Here is a 14,896-nt window from a genome sequence, read left to right as displayed (position 1 = left end):
AGGCGGCAGGGCTCCAGCTGTCAGCCCTGCACTGCTACTGCCACCCCAGAAGTAAGGGTTGCAATGGGGTATTAAGTCTGCTGCAAAAAGTGATATTGATGAATATCACTTCTGTGCTGCTGCTGGCGGGGAGCTGCCTTCAGAGCTGGGTGCCCAGCCAGCAGCCTCTGCTCTCCACTCTGCCTTCAGAGCTGGGTGGCGATATATGTATGGGGGCTAGCGGAGAAGCGTAAATAACTACAGACACAAACAGGGGGGCCTGATCAAATACAGTTTTTGAGAACTACTGTATTACCACAAATAGCTTCAAAAGAGTAGGGAACTCTCATGGCAGCAGTTTCTCTACTAGCCATGTACCATGTTACAAAAGACGTATCGGTTTTCTCTTGAATCTGCTCAAATTGTTTATGTATATTTGTTAGTCTGCTGCCCAAGGGACCGAATAATCCCTTCCCTAATGAGTTAGGGTTTCCTGTGAATCTTGTCTTTTATGCACTGGGTTTTTATTAGCAACTGCTTCAGTTTTCCCATTGAGTTTTTTATACTCCTTCCAGACATGCTTCTGAACAAAATGAGAATATCTTGGACACAAGTGATGGGTACACACCTATCTAGAATTACAGATACAGTGAACTGAACACTTTTTTTTTTTTTTGGTAGTACTGTCCTTATTAACTTCAGAAGCCTCGATGGTAAAAGGTTCTCTATTTTAGAATCTCTAAACTCAATTTCTATTGTCTTCCTGTTCTCAAAGGAACACAATATTTAAACTATTAAGAGTACCATAGAAATGCAGCCTGTTCTGTGCTACATTGCACATGGGAGATGGGTTGGGGATACTTAAGCCAAGAACACAGGGAAGTAGCTACTTGTAACTGAACCTCTCACTTCACTGCTGTAGCCCTTGCACTTCCCATAGCATGACCCCCTTTCATACCCTACTTTTCAGTGCTTAGTCTATATTTCAAGATTTCAGGGTAGGGAGCAGATACTTGACCCTAAATCGCTCAGGTTGTGTAGTGCAATAGGGAAAACTAAATTAACCTGTAAATATAACAATCTGGCTTTTTGTTTTGGATTTTTTTAGTTGAACAGGCCAAAGCCTCCTGATATTAACTGTACTGATCAGATGGGAAATACGCCATTACATTGTGCAGCATACCGTGCTCACAAGCACTGTGCCTTAAAACTTCTAAAAAATGGTGCAGACTCTAAAATCAGAAACAAAAATGGTAAGTAAAGTTCTTACAGTTTAAATATGAAGCAAAGGAACTGAACCGGTGTCATTTTATGGAAGTACTCGTTAGTCACTGCTTAACTATTAGGTGTGAGGGCTTCTCTGCATGGTGCAGCAATGTGAATTGCAGGCTATGAATTCTAATGCAGTGGTTCTCAAACTTTTTTTTTGCGGACCTCTTAATGATCTTTCCAAATGTTGTTTGTTCCATTAGCTAAAACTATTGTAAAGCGCTTTGGATAAAAGCGCTATATTTAAAAAACAAATAACAAAAACCCCAACCTTTTAAAAATCTTTTTTTGTTCTACAAATAAAAGCACACACCTCGTATTTTAATATCAGTAGTCTTACCTTTCTAATGCGATGGATGTGCCCTCTCTCCCCGACCACGGCAGTCCCTGACCTGGGGCTGGGAAGGAGGGGAGGTCTCTCCCTCTCTCCCCTGCTGTGGCAGCCCCCAAGTTGGGGCTGGGAATGGGGGGACTCTCCCTGGCAGCCACTGCCTTGGAGCTGGGGAAATGGCCTCTTTCTCTGGCCACCACAGCCCTGCACATCCCAAATTCCACCCACTCCCTCTTCTCACCCCACTGCCCCCTCCCACCTAGCTCGTATTCCCCCGAAGGCCACCACCTCACCTTACATGTGTCTTCTCCAGGGTTCAGGCACCTAATTAGAGGAGCCGTGCCTGTGCGGCTCCACTAATTAGGTGGGTGGCCCTTCATTCTCATGTGCGGCCACCCAGGTGTGCACCTTAGAGGGAACTATCCATGGACCACCTGAATGGAGCTTGCGGACCAGTGGTGGTTCGTGGACCACAGTTTGAGAACCTCTATTCTAATGCACACCAATGTGTTGGATGGTAACTGGCTTATGAAGACCCTGTTGAGGTACACTAAAAGTTCCCTATTGCACTCTAACTCCTATACTAAATTAAAATGCAGTAGGGAGCTCTTAGTGCTCCCCAGCAGTGTCTGGAGGGGCCAGTAAGTGTGCATCATGTTGGTGTACATTAGAATTCACACCCTTGCAGTCTGTGTTGCTGCACCATGTAGACAGGTACTGAGTCACTTCTTGTTGACTCTGCCAGAGATAAACATAATAATTGGAGATATACCAATCTCCTAGAACTGGAAGGGACCTTGAAAGGTCATCAAGTCCAGCCCCCTGCCTTCACTAGCAGGACCAATTTGTGCTCCAGATCCCTAAGTGGCCCCCTCAAGGATTGAACTCACAAGCCTGGGTTTAGCAGGCCAATGCTCAAACCACTGAGCTATCCCTCCCCCCAAAGATAAGCATAGGAGTGTAAAAGCAGAGGATAGAATTTTCAGTTCATGGAAAATCATTGGGACTGATGCTCCTGTGTCACTTCAGGTTCTCTTGAAAATCCCACTTGTTGAGTTTATCTTGTCACTTTTTATTAAATTGACTGTAACACTCTGGTTAAATAACAAGTAAATAACTGTTGCTACCTGCCTCTGGAAATTTCCATTACATACATCTGACGAAGTGGGTATTCACCCATAAAAGCTTATGCTCCAGTACATCTGTTAGCCTTAAAGATGCCACAGGACTCTCTGTTGCTTTTTAAGTAAATAACTGGCAGATGTTGATTAGAATAAAACTAGGCTTCTGTAATCCTAGCAAAACTTTTCCTTACCAATTCTAGCAAAATTCAACTTGCCCACGGTTTTAGCATAACAAATATAATACAATGTATTGGTCAATTAAGAATTGCTCGTCTGGCAAGTGAGCAAATCTTGTAAGGTAGGAGTATTGGTATAGAAACATAGGAAGTTCAGAAGGTGCCTTACTGTAGGAAGTGAATCATAGCTCATATACCGCTCTCCTGCCAGCTCTTCTTTCTATCGATAATGTTCAAACAAGCAAAGGATTGCCATTGCTTTCCCTCAGAGCTGGATAGAAATCATATGCCATATTAAATACATCCAGTGTAATTACTACATAATACCGATCCACAGCATTAAATGTCCTACAATAGATCTAACTCCTAATTAAAGCTAAACTCTCTTCTGGATTTTATTTTGGTTATTAAACAGACCAGACACCGTTTGATCTAGCCCAAGGTGCAGAAATGAAACACATACTTGCAGGAAGCATTGGAAAGGTGGGTACAAAAGATCCTATATTAAACTGTTCAAGAAACAATCAGTTGGATAAGTTTTTATTTTTTAAATATTTTATTTTATATAGGTGATCAACAAACGCCTGAAACGATATGAAGGTCTCCTGTGGAAGGTATGTTTTTCTTTTTACTTTCCCTTTTCATAATATGTAAAACAACCCAAACATTGTTTTCCAAGTCTATCCCAGCAGATTGTATTCTCTGTTCTTGAGAGGGGGCTGATGAATAGTGGCTTTTCTGTGATATCTTGACTGGTATATTACAACATATTTCCAAAACTAATCCTAGGATAGGAAGGCTGGTCCTGGATTCAGGACATCTAGGTGCAATACCTGGCTCAGCCACAGGCTCCCTGTGACCTTGGACAAATCTTGCTTCATCTACCCTGTCACAGTTCCCATCTGTACAGTGGGGAAAGTGCTTGCCTACCTTTTAAAGATCAACTCCATTAATAATTGGGCTGTGCTTCTACTACAGTTTTGAAGGCCACATTAAGATCTAGGTAATCTGACTACTAGCTCACTGCTATTCAGCATTATCATTAGATAAGCCATTCCTAAAAAAAAAAAAAAAAGAAAAATTAGGAAGAAAGCAATAAAAAAATGTTTCTGTTCTCTGTTCTGTCCAGTCCCCAAAAGATGTTCTAGCTCTCATGATTTATTATAGGGAAAATCTTTATGTAACTCCTCTCAATCCTATAAAGATGTGTTTAAGTACAATACATGAAGCAACTTTCTCTCAAGAACTTTTGAAGAGTATATATTTTTAAAAAATCTTGCAAATACTTTGACTTAAACCAAAGTTCAGTGTAATAATTCACAAAGTTGGTTAACTGCTGATATAAAACCACTTATTTACATCCTAAAAACCAAAATATTAAGCTGCAGCTTGTAAAGCGCACTCTCCTCATGCTATCTAATGGGCGATTTAAAAGGCTTGATTTTTTTAGGCATCTCTTAACATTGCTATAAACTCTTAAAAGCAGACACTACTGTGCATCTGGAAACCCTTCACTTCCTACTATCTGCATTCCATCTTCAATTTTTTTGTTGCACGTGTCAGATTGGTTAGCTGAGTTACTTTGATTATAGTAATATGTAAGAAACCTTTATGGTAGTTACTAACAACCACTCCAGTATACGGGATCAGATATGTGGATGGCCATATTCAGTGCTGAACTACAACAAAGCTAAACTTAATTGACTAGGAAGGTTCCTATTGAGTAACAATGCTTCTTAAAACTCCATAAATGTTGTTGTCCTTGTGGATACAACCAAACTTGTACTTGGTTTTTATAAATGTTCTCCCACTTCTTGGGGAAGGAAATAGAATGGTTGAAAAAAGAGATACTGATTTAATGTTAAGAGTTTTAATAGATATGGCTCTTGGATCACATTTGAAGTTTACTTATAGCTTGCAATATTTTTTAATGTAGACTGTTAACTGATAGCAGTACTTGGTGGCTATCAGGAGTAGCAATGGGCTTTGAAATGACTAACATTCTCTTTTAGAGTTTAAGGTTTTTTGGCTGGAAACTTTACTGGGTAGTACTAGAACATGGAGTCCTTTCCTGGTATCGCAAACAGTAAGTGTCACACTTAATTTCTTGATAATTAGAATCTTAATGATCTTAATGACCCCTACCTTTCCACTTTAAAATCTTTTTTTATCTTCCAAAGGGCTGATGCCATAAATAATGATCATCGCCAAGGATGCAAGCACCTAACACAAGCTGTCTGCACGGTAGGATGTGAAGCAGGGCTTCTAAAATACCAGTCATACACTGGTATTATGCACATAAGACTATGAATTCCTTGGCTAAGTCACTACATATGGCTTCTGGCTCAGTTCCTTCAATTTTTTTCCAGATCACTGTGGATTAGATGACTTCCCATATTTCATGCCTTATATGATGCCTCTCTGTAATGTATAGTACAGAATCATTATTTTGTTTGTAATATGTGGCATGAAGTAGCACTTTTTATAAAGAATTTTACACTTTTTTGTAACTATAAATCTACGTCTATACTTACAGCAGTGTGTAGAGTGCAGGCACTACAGGTGTGTGTACATGCCACAGTGCAAGGCAGGCTGCATCCATATTTATCATTGCACAGCGCTACTATATGCTGCTAAAGGCTCTGGCAGGGGGAGGAAGTAGAACACTACGCACCTTAAAAGTAGCAAGATTGATATGGGAGGCACTATCTGGGCATGTAGAAAGCCATGTGTAGGGAGTATACTCTGGGGGCTCAGGTAACAAGCAATAAGTGTAAGGAGTTGAGACGGGGACTATTCCAGTTGCTTTGAGCCTACATCTCAAGTCTGCAATATCAGGTTAAAAAAAAAACTGCCCTCTTTAGTGCTTAATAATCTTAATAAGCAATCTTAAAAAACAAACTCTAACCTGCTATCTAAAGAGAATGTGAAAAACTGTTTGTTAGACTTCTGGCAAAAAATTTGCAGTGAAGAGGAGCTACCTGTGATTAATTTTTAATTAAACATAAATGGTTGGCTTTTGGTTTTTTTAGAAGTGGAACTTCAGAAATATGGTGCTCAATATATGCCTCTAGCAAAATCTAATCTATTTGCAGTAATGACATTACTACTTTGGGTGCGCGTATATGTACATTACGCTGTGTGTGTATCCTGTGCCATGGTGCTGGAGAACTTTCCCTAGTGCTACACATAGGGGTGAGAGTATAAAGGACAGAGAGCACTGCCTCTCTAGTTCCTTCTTACATCCATAGCTGGAGCATTGAGTCGTTCACAAGGAACACCAATCTACCTAGTATTACTCCCCTCCACCCGCAAAAAAAAAAAGCTCTTGATCCTTTTTCATTTTGATTTAGCCCTTCTTTTGGGGTCCTTCCAGTCTGGTGGGTCTTTGGACCTTGCCTGGTACCAGGGAACCTATGCCGAGGTCCCAGGGGTTGAAATCTTACCTAGGCTGTGGGAAGCCTATACTTGTTAGTGACAACCTCCCCCCTCCACCACCAATCCCTCAACTGCCTCAAGTGTTTGGGTGAAGGCTGCATCAGAGATGTAGATCACCTATCTGTTAGTCTTCAGGACTTGGACAAAGTTGAGGGGGGAGTGCCTCTATTATATTCTTATGGAAGCTGTTCTTAGACCAGCGTTGGAGCTACCATCATCTAAGGGAAGCTCTTCAAAGCCTCCTTCCCAAAGTGCTTCCCTGGTTATGTCAGCTGAAAGAGGCTGCAGAAGATCTCAGTCTCCAGGACTGTCCTCTTCAAGGCCACGGAACCTAAGTCCTGGCCTCAAAGCACAAGTCTATGTCCACTTCTGGCTCCTTGAAGCATAGGGTATGGGATTCTTTCACAAAGGATCCTTCAGGTACTGATGGTAGAGTGCATCCTTCGACCTGCTGCTCGCCAGCACAGACTCACTTAGACCTGAGACATTGACCCTGGTCCCCTATCAGGGACCATTGTGACAGGCTACTTCTCCAGTGGTGACAGAGCAGTCTTGGCTGATTGCTGTGGGTCAGCATCCTGTTGGTACAGACTCAAGTGGAGGCTGATGCTGCAGCTAGATTTACTATGCCTGTCAGTATCGCTGTCGTCTCTGCTTCAGTGTGAGCACCCTCACCTGTCACTGACATGCCTTTTAGAGGCACTGGGTCACTTGTCCTTGGCATCGCTTGTCTTAGGCTCAGCACTGCCACATTCCATGGGGACAGATCAAGATCCCCTGTGCCAAGTACTACTGGCTTGGAAGCTGTCCATGCTGCTCCAGTACTGTGCTTCAGGCATAAGTCCCAACTGAGGTCACAGAGAACCTCTGCCAGCACCATACCTCACCAGATTCTCCAAGTGCTCCAAGACTTCTCCAGAATTTCGGGTTTCCCAGTACCAAGAGCGTAAAAACCACTGTTTCTCATTGCTGGGGCTCGGAGGCGGTCTGTCCAGGGATTGGGACACTTGCCCCAGGCAAGCCTGGGGCCTGGTACCATACTAACCCCTCACAATGGCCCTATTGGTTGCAGCTGTCTCCAATTTCCAGAACCAATTCCTCTCATATGAATGTTCCCACAGGTGGGACACTTCTACCAGCTCTGATGGAGAGTGTACACTGCAGTTAGACAACCATGTCTGGCCCGTGCCAGCTGACTCTGGCTCCCACCTCACAGGGTCCCCGAGCCCAGGCTGCAACCTGAGTCTGAATGTCTATACTGCAATTAAAGAGCCCCTTTGCCAGAGCCCTGTGAGCCCGAGTCAGCTGGCACAGGTCAGCCAGGTTTTTTTTAATTGCAGTGTAGATGTACCCTGAGACTGGTGATGGTACTGATAACTCATACATTTGACTTACTATTGCTAGCTCTGGAATAACCACTGGTATTGTAGCCTGTATTGGTACTGCAAGACCAACTCAGAGCCATCTCCTTTGCCTCTGCTGTAAACCACTTCCTCTTCTCTGGTACCAGGGCCTCACTAGAGATGTCATTCCTCCAGTACCAGATAACTACTGGTATCCTTTAAAGTCACTCAGGTCAGTGGTTGCCTCTCCAGACATGCAGGTGTATTGCAATGGCTTATACTGTTAAGAGGAGTAACTCCTCCTCATAGGCTCACAGTGCTGTCCACCAGAACACATTCAACTTCAGTGACATTTCTGGCACATGCCCCAGTTGTGGACATTTGTAGACCAGTGATATGGTCCTTGATTCATATTTTTACTAGATATTATGCACCATCTGCAGCTTCAAGGGATATAATGCAAAAGCAGGCAACGTGGCCATACATCCCTCTTCCAGTGAGCATGAGCTCTGCCTCCTGGGGTAACAGCTTTGGAGTCACCTGCAGTGTAGTGCACATATGCAAGCACCCGAAGGAACAACAGTTATGTAACTAGTTTTTCAGGATGGTTCCATACATCCATTACACAACCACCCTTCTTCCTTGTTGCATCAGAGTCTACCATTGGGTTCTGGTACAAAGGAACTGGAGGAGGGGTGGGGCATCTCTGCCCTTTATCCCTTGCTCACAGCACAGGGAGCTGAGCATGGCTTCCCCTGCGGGTACTGCTAGGAAAAGCTCTCCAGCACTGGTGCATGAAGCGCATGCATACCGCCAATGTTATGGACATATGCAATACATCTTGTACAACAGTTAAGAGAAGGTAAGTACCAGTTTCTTACTGCTTGTGTTTAAAACTATATTAAACTGTTTCTTCAAAGTGAATTTCTAGTCTGATAAATGACTCTCACATTACTTTATGCAGGTCTGCTTCTTGTAGATGGTCATAGCAGCCTTTTTTACTACTCCCTAGTCCAGACGAATGCATCCATAAGCTTGCTAAGTTCCAACTGGCTGTACCTGTGCAAACCATTGAAAGCAGTAGTTGCACAGGGGTTGCAGAGGACTTAAATTTGACGATATTGGGGCTGTGCAGATTTAATAGCTTAGTGGTCTGCACAGGCTTTACTTGTGATGCATGAGATAAGGGCAAGGAACAGCTTTGCTTAGACAAAGCTCCCTTTGTATGGCAGGTGGCTAGTTTAAGTCATCTTTGCTTGTAAACTGAGCACATTTGAATTGAAAACCAGGGCAAACATAACCCATATTACCATTTGTAGGTACTTTAGAGTAGTACTATGCTCTAATATTTTATAACTGCCAGTAAAACTTTTTTTTAAACCTTAGTTGCTGTTTCTGGAATCTGTAAACTCATGATTCTTTTTTTTTTTTAATCAAAGGTAAAATCTACAGACAGCTGCCTTTTCTCTGTCAAATGCTTCGATGACAGTGTTCACAGTTTTAAAGTTCCTAAAAACTCTCCTCCTAAGGCTAGAGAGGTAACTACCAATTTCATTAAGTCTCTAATCTTGTAACTTTTTTGTGTAGATGGACGAGAGAATCTAATTTTGGTTGCATGGACTTTCATGGAGCTAACTCTGAATCCTTGAGCTGTGTATATTAATACTAAACTTTTGGATTCACTAGTAATATAGAGACCTGGCTCATGATGGACACACGGCATTCAGAATAGTTGTATGTTTGTTGCTGTTCCACTGCTGAAATAGCTGGTTATAGGAAAACCTGTTCAGTCTTTTGGCATTGCCTAACTAGTGAGAGGTTGTTTGTTTGAGCTCCTAAACTTCTGTTGCAACTTACTCGTCCTTCATCCCAAAGCAAGAGAGGAGTTAATTAGTGTATTCTTGCAAATAGGTTCAAAGCTGTGGTTAGGACCACGCCTTCTAAACAAGGGATAATGTCCTACCCCAAACTGGGAGCTGGGAGAACTAATAGCACTATTGTGACTAGGGCTCCTAGGTGCTACAGTAATAAATGTATTGAACATACTATTTATCCTTCACCTATAAAGCATGATTCAAGGCTTCTGGAGGTGAAGAAATCTGGGTACAAAAACCTTTTATCTGGCAGTAGTGCCTAAAAGCCCAACTTGGACTTGAGCCCTATTGTGCCAGGCATTGTACAAACAAAATGGCAAAGCAGTCCTTGCCCCAGAGAGCTTGTCATCTAAATAGACAAGACACAGGATGAGAGAAGTATAATCTCCATTTTGGAGACTGGGAACAGAGGCACAGACTACTTGTATGACCTCCAGCAAGTCACTTGGAGTCTAGCAAAACAAGGAAGCTAACTCAGATCAAGAGTCCTTGTCACAAGAACAGCCATGCTGGGTCAGACTAAAGGTCCATCTAGCCCAGTATCCTGCCTTCTGGCTGCAGCCAATGCCAGGTGGCACAGAGGGAATGAACAGAACTGGTAATCCCCAAGTGATCCATCCCCTGCTGCCCACTCCCAGCCTCTGGCAGACAGAGGCTAGGGACACCATCTCTGCCCATCTTGGTTAAAAGCCATTCATGGACCTATCCTCCATGAATTTATCTGGGGTGTGTGTGTATTTTGGTGGTTGGGGGGTTGGTTGGTTGTTTTTTGTTAGTCTTGGCCTTCACAACATCCTCTGGTAAAGAGTTCCACAGACTGACTGTGTTGTGTGAGGAAATGCGTCCTTTGGTTTATTTTTAAACCTGCTGCCTTTCATTTGGTGACCCCTAGTTCTTGCGTCATAAGAAGGAATAAATAACACCTGTCCAGCAACTTAATAACCAAGCCATTCTCCTTTGTGTATTATACACTTTTTGGGAAATGGAGAACTGTCTAAAAACACTAGGCATTTTCTAACAATGTCAAGGAGTCTTTGCTTTCTTCTGAGGTACCAGCTGGCTCTTACATGCAGGGCCGGCTTTAGGCTGATTCCCTGGAATCAGGCCCCATGCCTTAGGCACCTTTTTAATTAAAAAAAATTTTTTTACTCACCTGGTCCGCTCCAGGTCTTCGGCATTTCAGCAGCAGTGGGGGGAGGGGTCTGCTCCGGGTCTTCGGCAGCATTTCGGCAGGGGGGGGGAGATCCTTCGGTGCCGTGGAAGACCTGGAGCAGACCCCCCCACTGCTGAAGTGCCGCCGAAGCCCCAAACCGCCGCCGGGTATTCAAATTGGGCCCCACAGTTCATAAAGCCGGCCCTGCTTACATGTGCCAGTGTTCAGCTGCTGCTGAAGTAGAGGTGTGCTCTTTAAAATGAGTGTGCTGAATTCTTGCAGTGGCTGCTTTACTTTCAGAACTGGCTAGAGGCAATAGAAGACCACTCTGCATACAGCACTCACTACTGTACCCAAGAACAGCTGAGTGATGAGGAAGATGATGATACAGTATCTGTTGCAGAATTGCAAGAAACGCTGGAAGTATGTATGGGAATACATGGCTTTTACATCTGGCAAACTTATAAATTGGTGCTTGCTATTCTTTATAGAATTCTAGAGATCTATTAGAGCAACTGTACCATTTCTAGTTTGGGTAATATTTACTTGGATGTTCTCAGTGGACACAAACACTGATGGCATTTAGAATAAAGTTTGTGATGTCTCATTCATGCTCAATACTGTGTATATAAAATAGTGAATGTATACTACTACTACTACTACTACTTTAAGAATGTACACAAAACTGAACCGTTACAAGGTAAACTGTTTTGAGCACTTTTGGCCAGAAGAGGGAGCTTAGAGGACACTTAGTCAAGTTCTTCAAGTCTTAAAGTCTTCACTAAGGTATTCCAGACTTTATAGTATGTAACCCTCAGCAATATACTGTTCTGATACAGTATGCTTTTGATTTATATATGGCTTAGAAACAAGAGTTAATGTATAGGGCCCTCATCTGAATTGACTTAATGCAAGGCATTTCATATAACTTCAAAGTTGCTTATGAGAGGGTCTTCAGTTTACTATGAAACTGAGTTCTTGCTGTGGTGCTGGCTCTACCATAGAGGTGGGCAAACTACGGCACGTGGGACCATCCTGCCCAGCTCCTGGCCTGAGAGGCTAGTCCCCAGCCCCTTCCCTGCTGTCCACCCCTCTCCCGTAGCCTCAGCTCGCTCGCTTCAGCACAGTGCTCTGGGTGGCGGAGCTGTGAGCTCCTGGGGCAGTGCAGCTGCAGAGCCCAGTCTGACCCGGTGCTCTGTGCTGCTTGGTGGTGGCGGCATGGCCCGGCTCCAGCCAGGCAGTGCGGCTGTAGCACTGCCAGCCAACGGTGCTCCAGACAGCGTGGTAAGGGGGCAGGAAGTAGGGTGGGTTGGCTAGAGGACAGGGAGTTTGGGGGCAGGGGTGTGGATAGGGGTCAGGTGGTTTGTGGGAGAGGAAGGGTTGAATGGGGGGTCAGGGGTCGGGGGGGCAGTCAGGAAGGAGGGGGGTTGGGATGGGGCGGCAGGGGGCAGTCAGAGGCAGGGGTTCCGGAGGCAGTCAGGGGACAAGGAGAAGGGATGGTTAGATGGGCAGGGGTCCCGGGGAGGGGGGGCATCAGGAATGAGAGGAAGGGTTGGATGGGGTGGCGGGAGTCTGGGGGCAGTCAGGGAGTGGGGGTCTGTGGATGGGGCAGGGGTCCCAGAGGGCTGTCAGGGAACGGGGGGGTTGGATGGGGCAGGGGTCTGGGGGGGAGGGGGCAGATAAGAGGTGGGGGCTGAGCCATGACCCCCCTCCCCTAACCGGCCCTCTATACAATTTATAAAACCCGATGCGGCCCTCAGGCCAAAAACTTTGCCTGCCTCTGCTCTACCATCAAACTTCTGCCTTCAGAAAACTTATCTAGTTTATTAAGGAAAGTAGCGGGGTACAGAAAAGTTCAAGGTTACTAGACAGGAAACTCTGAAGGCTACACTAATGAAAAGCAAACCTTTATTTCATTTACATTTTAGTCCTGCAATTTACTGCAATAGTTTAAATACTGACTAGAGCTGATTGGGGGAGACTTTTCAATTTGGAAATGGTGGCTCATGCCCTGTTCTTCACTGTGGGCTGCGCTCCCCAACCAAATTACATGTCCTTTGACGTACCACAGTGTTTGCTTTTTGTTGAGTTGCTGTGGTGCATCATGGGAGAGAGGCCCCTCAGCCAGACTGGCCCGGAGAGGAAGATGGGATGCATGACACCTCAACTATAGCTCCCAAGAGCAGGATGGATTTGATTTAAATCATAACTTAAATCACTAGTCAGGAAGACTCTATTTAATCGTGAATTTCTACATAAGTGCTTTCTTGGTGGTGGTTATAACCTTAATGCATATTCTTCACAACTCAGAGATAGATGTAGGTTTCATTTTAAAAATGATTTATTTTTAAAACTTTTCAGATTAGTTTTACAGCTATATCAGAAAATGAATGATTGTTTGGTTATTTCATTTACCAAAGGTAATTGAAGCAGATATTTATGAAGTCATTGGGAGGTGAACGATTTCCAATTCAACAGGTTAATTAATATTTGGAGGATTTTTTGCCATGCTGTATTAGGAGACTATCACCAGATAGACATTTAATTTGTTTTTAACTAAAACAACATTATGTATTCTGGATTTTTTCCTTCAACAAACATAATATTTTAACAAAACAAGCATATGAATTTTTTAATTTAGTTAAACATTCAAGCTTTTTAAAATCAGGTTTGTTTTTGTTAAAATTGTTTAACTAAAATTAGTTAATTTTTTTTTATATATTTATATATATATATATATATATATATATATATAAAAAAAATAACCAACTGTCAGCCAAGTCAACATGAGAAACTTAAAACACTGGCTTCTGCAGCTAACTCAGTCGTCTTCATCTTGATTTTCCGGTTTATTCATAATCTGGAAAAGAAAAACAAGCTTTCCTGCTTTTTCAGGTCCCAAATGATTTCTCAATTTGGAATGAATTAGTCCAAAGGAAGAAAATATTCTTTCTACACCGGCAGAAGAAGCTACTGCTGTTAAAAGTGAGACTATCACTTCTACAGTCTCTGAATCCAAGTACTTAAGTGACTTCCACCAGTTCACTGGTGTTACTTTCTTTAAAACATCATCAGCAAACATTTCTTGAATGGTTCTTATTCCCAAATTGGGTCTCTTTTATGGCCTGCTGCCATTATAGGTTTCCCTTCTAGTGAGAGAATGGTATGGTAGATCTCAAATCAATGAAGGCTCCACTCAGAAAGACCTCCAGACTTCTGGAATATGCTGCTCAAACAGTTTCACTTTTGTTTCTACTGCCTGTCCCTCCCTTCTCACATTTATCTCCAGACTTCTTCTCCTTGTTCAGATCTATTCTGCTCCCAACCATCTTCTATTCATTGAACTTTTTGAAACTTTCTACTTTTAGAGAGAAGTAAGGGATTGACTCTGTGTACACAAATTTGCAGAGGGACAATAGGATTGAGGTCTGTTATTTCTCACCTCCTATATATTTATTTTAAAACATTTTTTGCTGTTAAAAAGCATGTTATCTCTGGAGATACAAATCCACAGTTTGAAAACTGCAAAACCTAAGCACCTGATATCTTCTAGACTGAGCACCGAGTCCCATTGGGTAGACAGATTAACGTAAATCTATACAGAAGCCCCTGGAACCCCATAAGATTGGTTCCCTAATCCATGAACTATTGGAACTCATTTACGAAACTTTTCTTAAACATTACATGAATATATTGTCTCATACTATAAAATTAGAATTTATAATCCATATTCTATGATGAGATACATTATAGCTCAAAGATATCTTAATTAAAACTATATTTAGATTGGATTTTTTTATAAAATGCTTTGAGGGAAAAAACTATTTTTTAAATTTATTTTAAATCATTGATTTTTATCCACCCTACCCAAGAGGCACTGTGGATGGAATTCCAAATCTTAGTTTATTTTTGACAAAGGTCTAAATTTTTCTGTGGGGAAGCAGACACTTCCCCCCCTGCAAAAAAAACTAATCAAAAACCCAGTTTGCTGTTAAAACAGTCTTTTGATGGAAAAATTTTAACTATCCTTAATATCAATACACTCCTAATTATGTAGAAAAACTACATGAAATGCACATGCTTTTTGGTAAAACGCAACCTTATTTGTGTTCTGGTAGTGTCCACGAAGGAAGAAAATAGTCCCTCCTCTCAAGACCTTATAAAAGAATAATCTGAAGAGAAGCAACATGCAGAGGATGAAAGGGGGTG

At 42.6% G+C, this 14,896-nt stretch overlaps 1 protein-coding gene across 3 annotated transcripts in view; it reads left to right on the top strand.

The window, feature by feature from the left end:
• The window catches only part of OSBPL1A (oxysterol binding protein like 1A), a 122,884-nt gene that overhangs the window by 29,897 nt on the left and 78,091 nt on the right, over positions 1 to 14,896 (top strand). For 2 of the 3 annotated variants that reach the window (XM_039523377.1, XM_039523379.1), the window contains exons 7-13: positions 1,088 to 1,232; positions 3,295 to 3,362; positions 3,449 to 3,493; positions 4,892 to 4,965; positions 5,060 to 5,123; positions 9,100 to 9,198; positions 10,970 to 11,110. In XM_039523377.1, the coding sequence (XP_039379311.1) occupies positions 1,088 to 1,232; positions 3,295 to 3,362; positions 3,449 to 3,493; positions 4,892 to 4,965; positions 5,060 to 5,123; positions 9,100 to 9,198; positions 10,970 to 11,110 (636 nt within the window). The remainder of the gene's footprint in view (positions 1 to 1,087; positions 1,233 to 3,294; positions 3,363 to 3,448; positions 3,494 to 4,891; positions 4,966 to 5,059; positions 5,124 to 9,099; positions 9,199 to 10,969; positions 11,111 to 14,896) is intronic. The other variant, XM_039523378.1, reaches the window with a different exon arrangement.

The sequence above is a fragment of the Mauremys reevesii genome, linkage group 2 (genome assembly GCF_016161935.1).
Source record: "Mauremys reevesii isolate NIE-2019 linkage group 2, ASM1616193v1, whole genome shotgun sequence".
Lineage (NCBI taxonomy): Eukaryota > Metazoa > Chordata > Testudines > Geoemydidae > Mauremys > Mauremys reevesii.
Note: the sequence above shows the minus strand (reverse complement) of the source record. Positions and strands in the feature narration are given on the sequence as shown.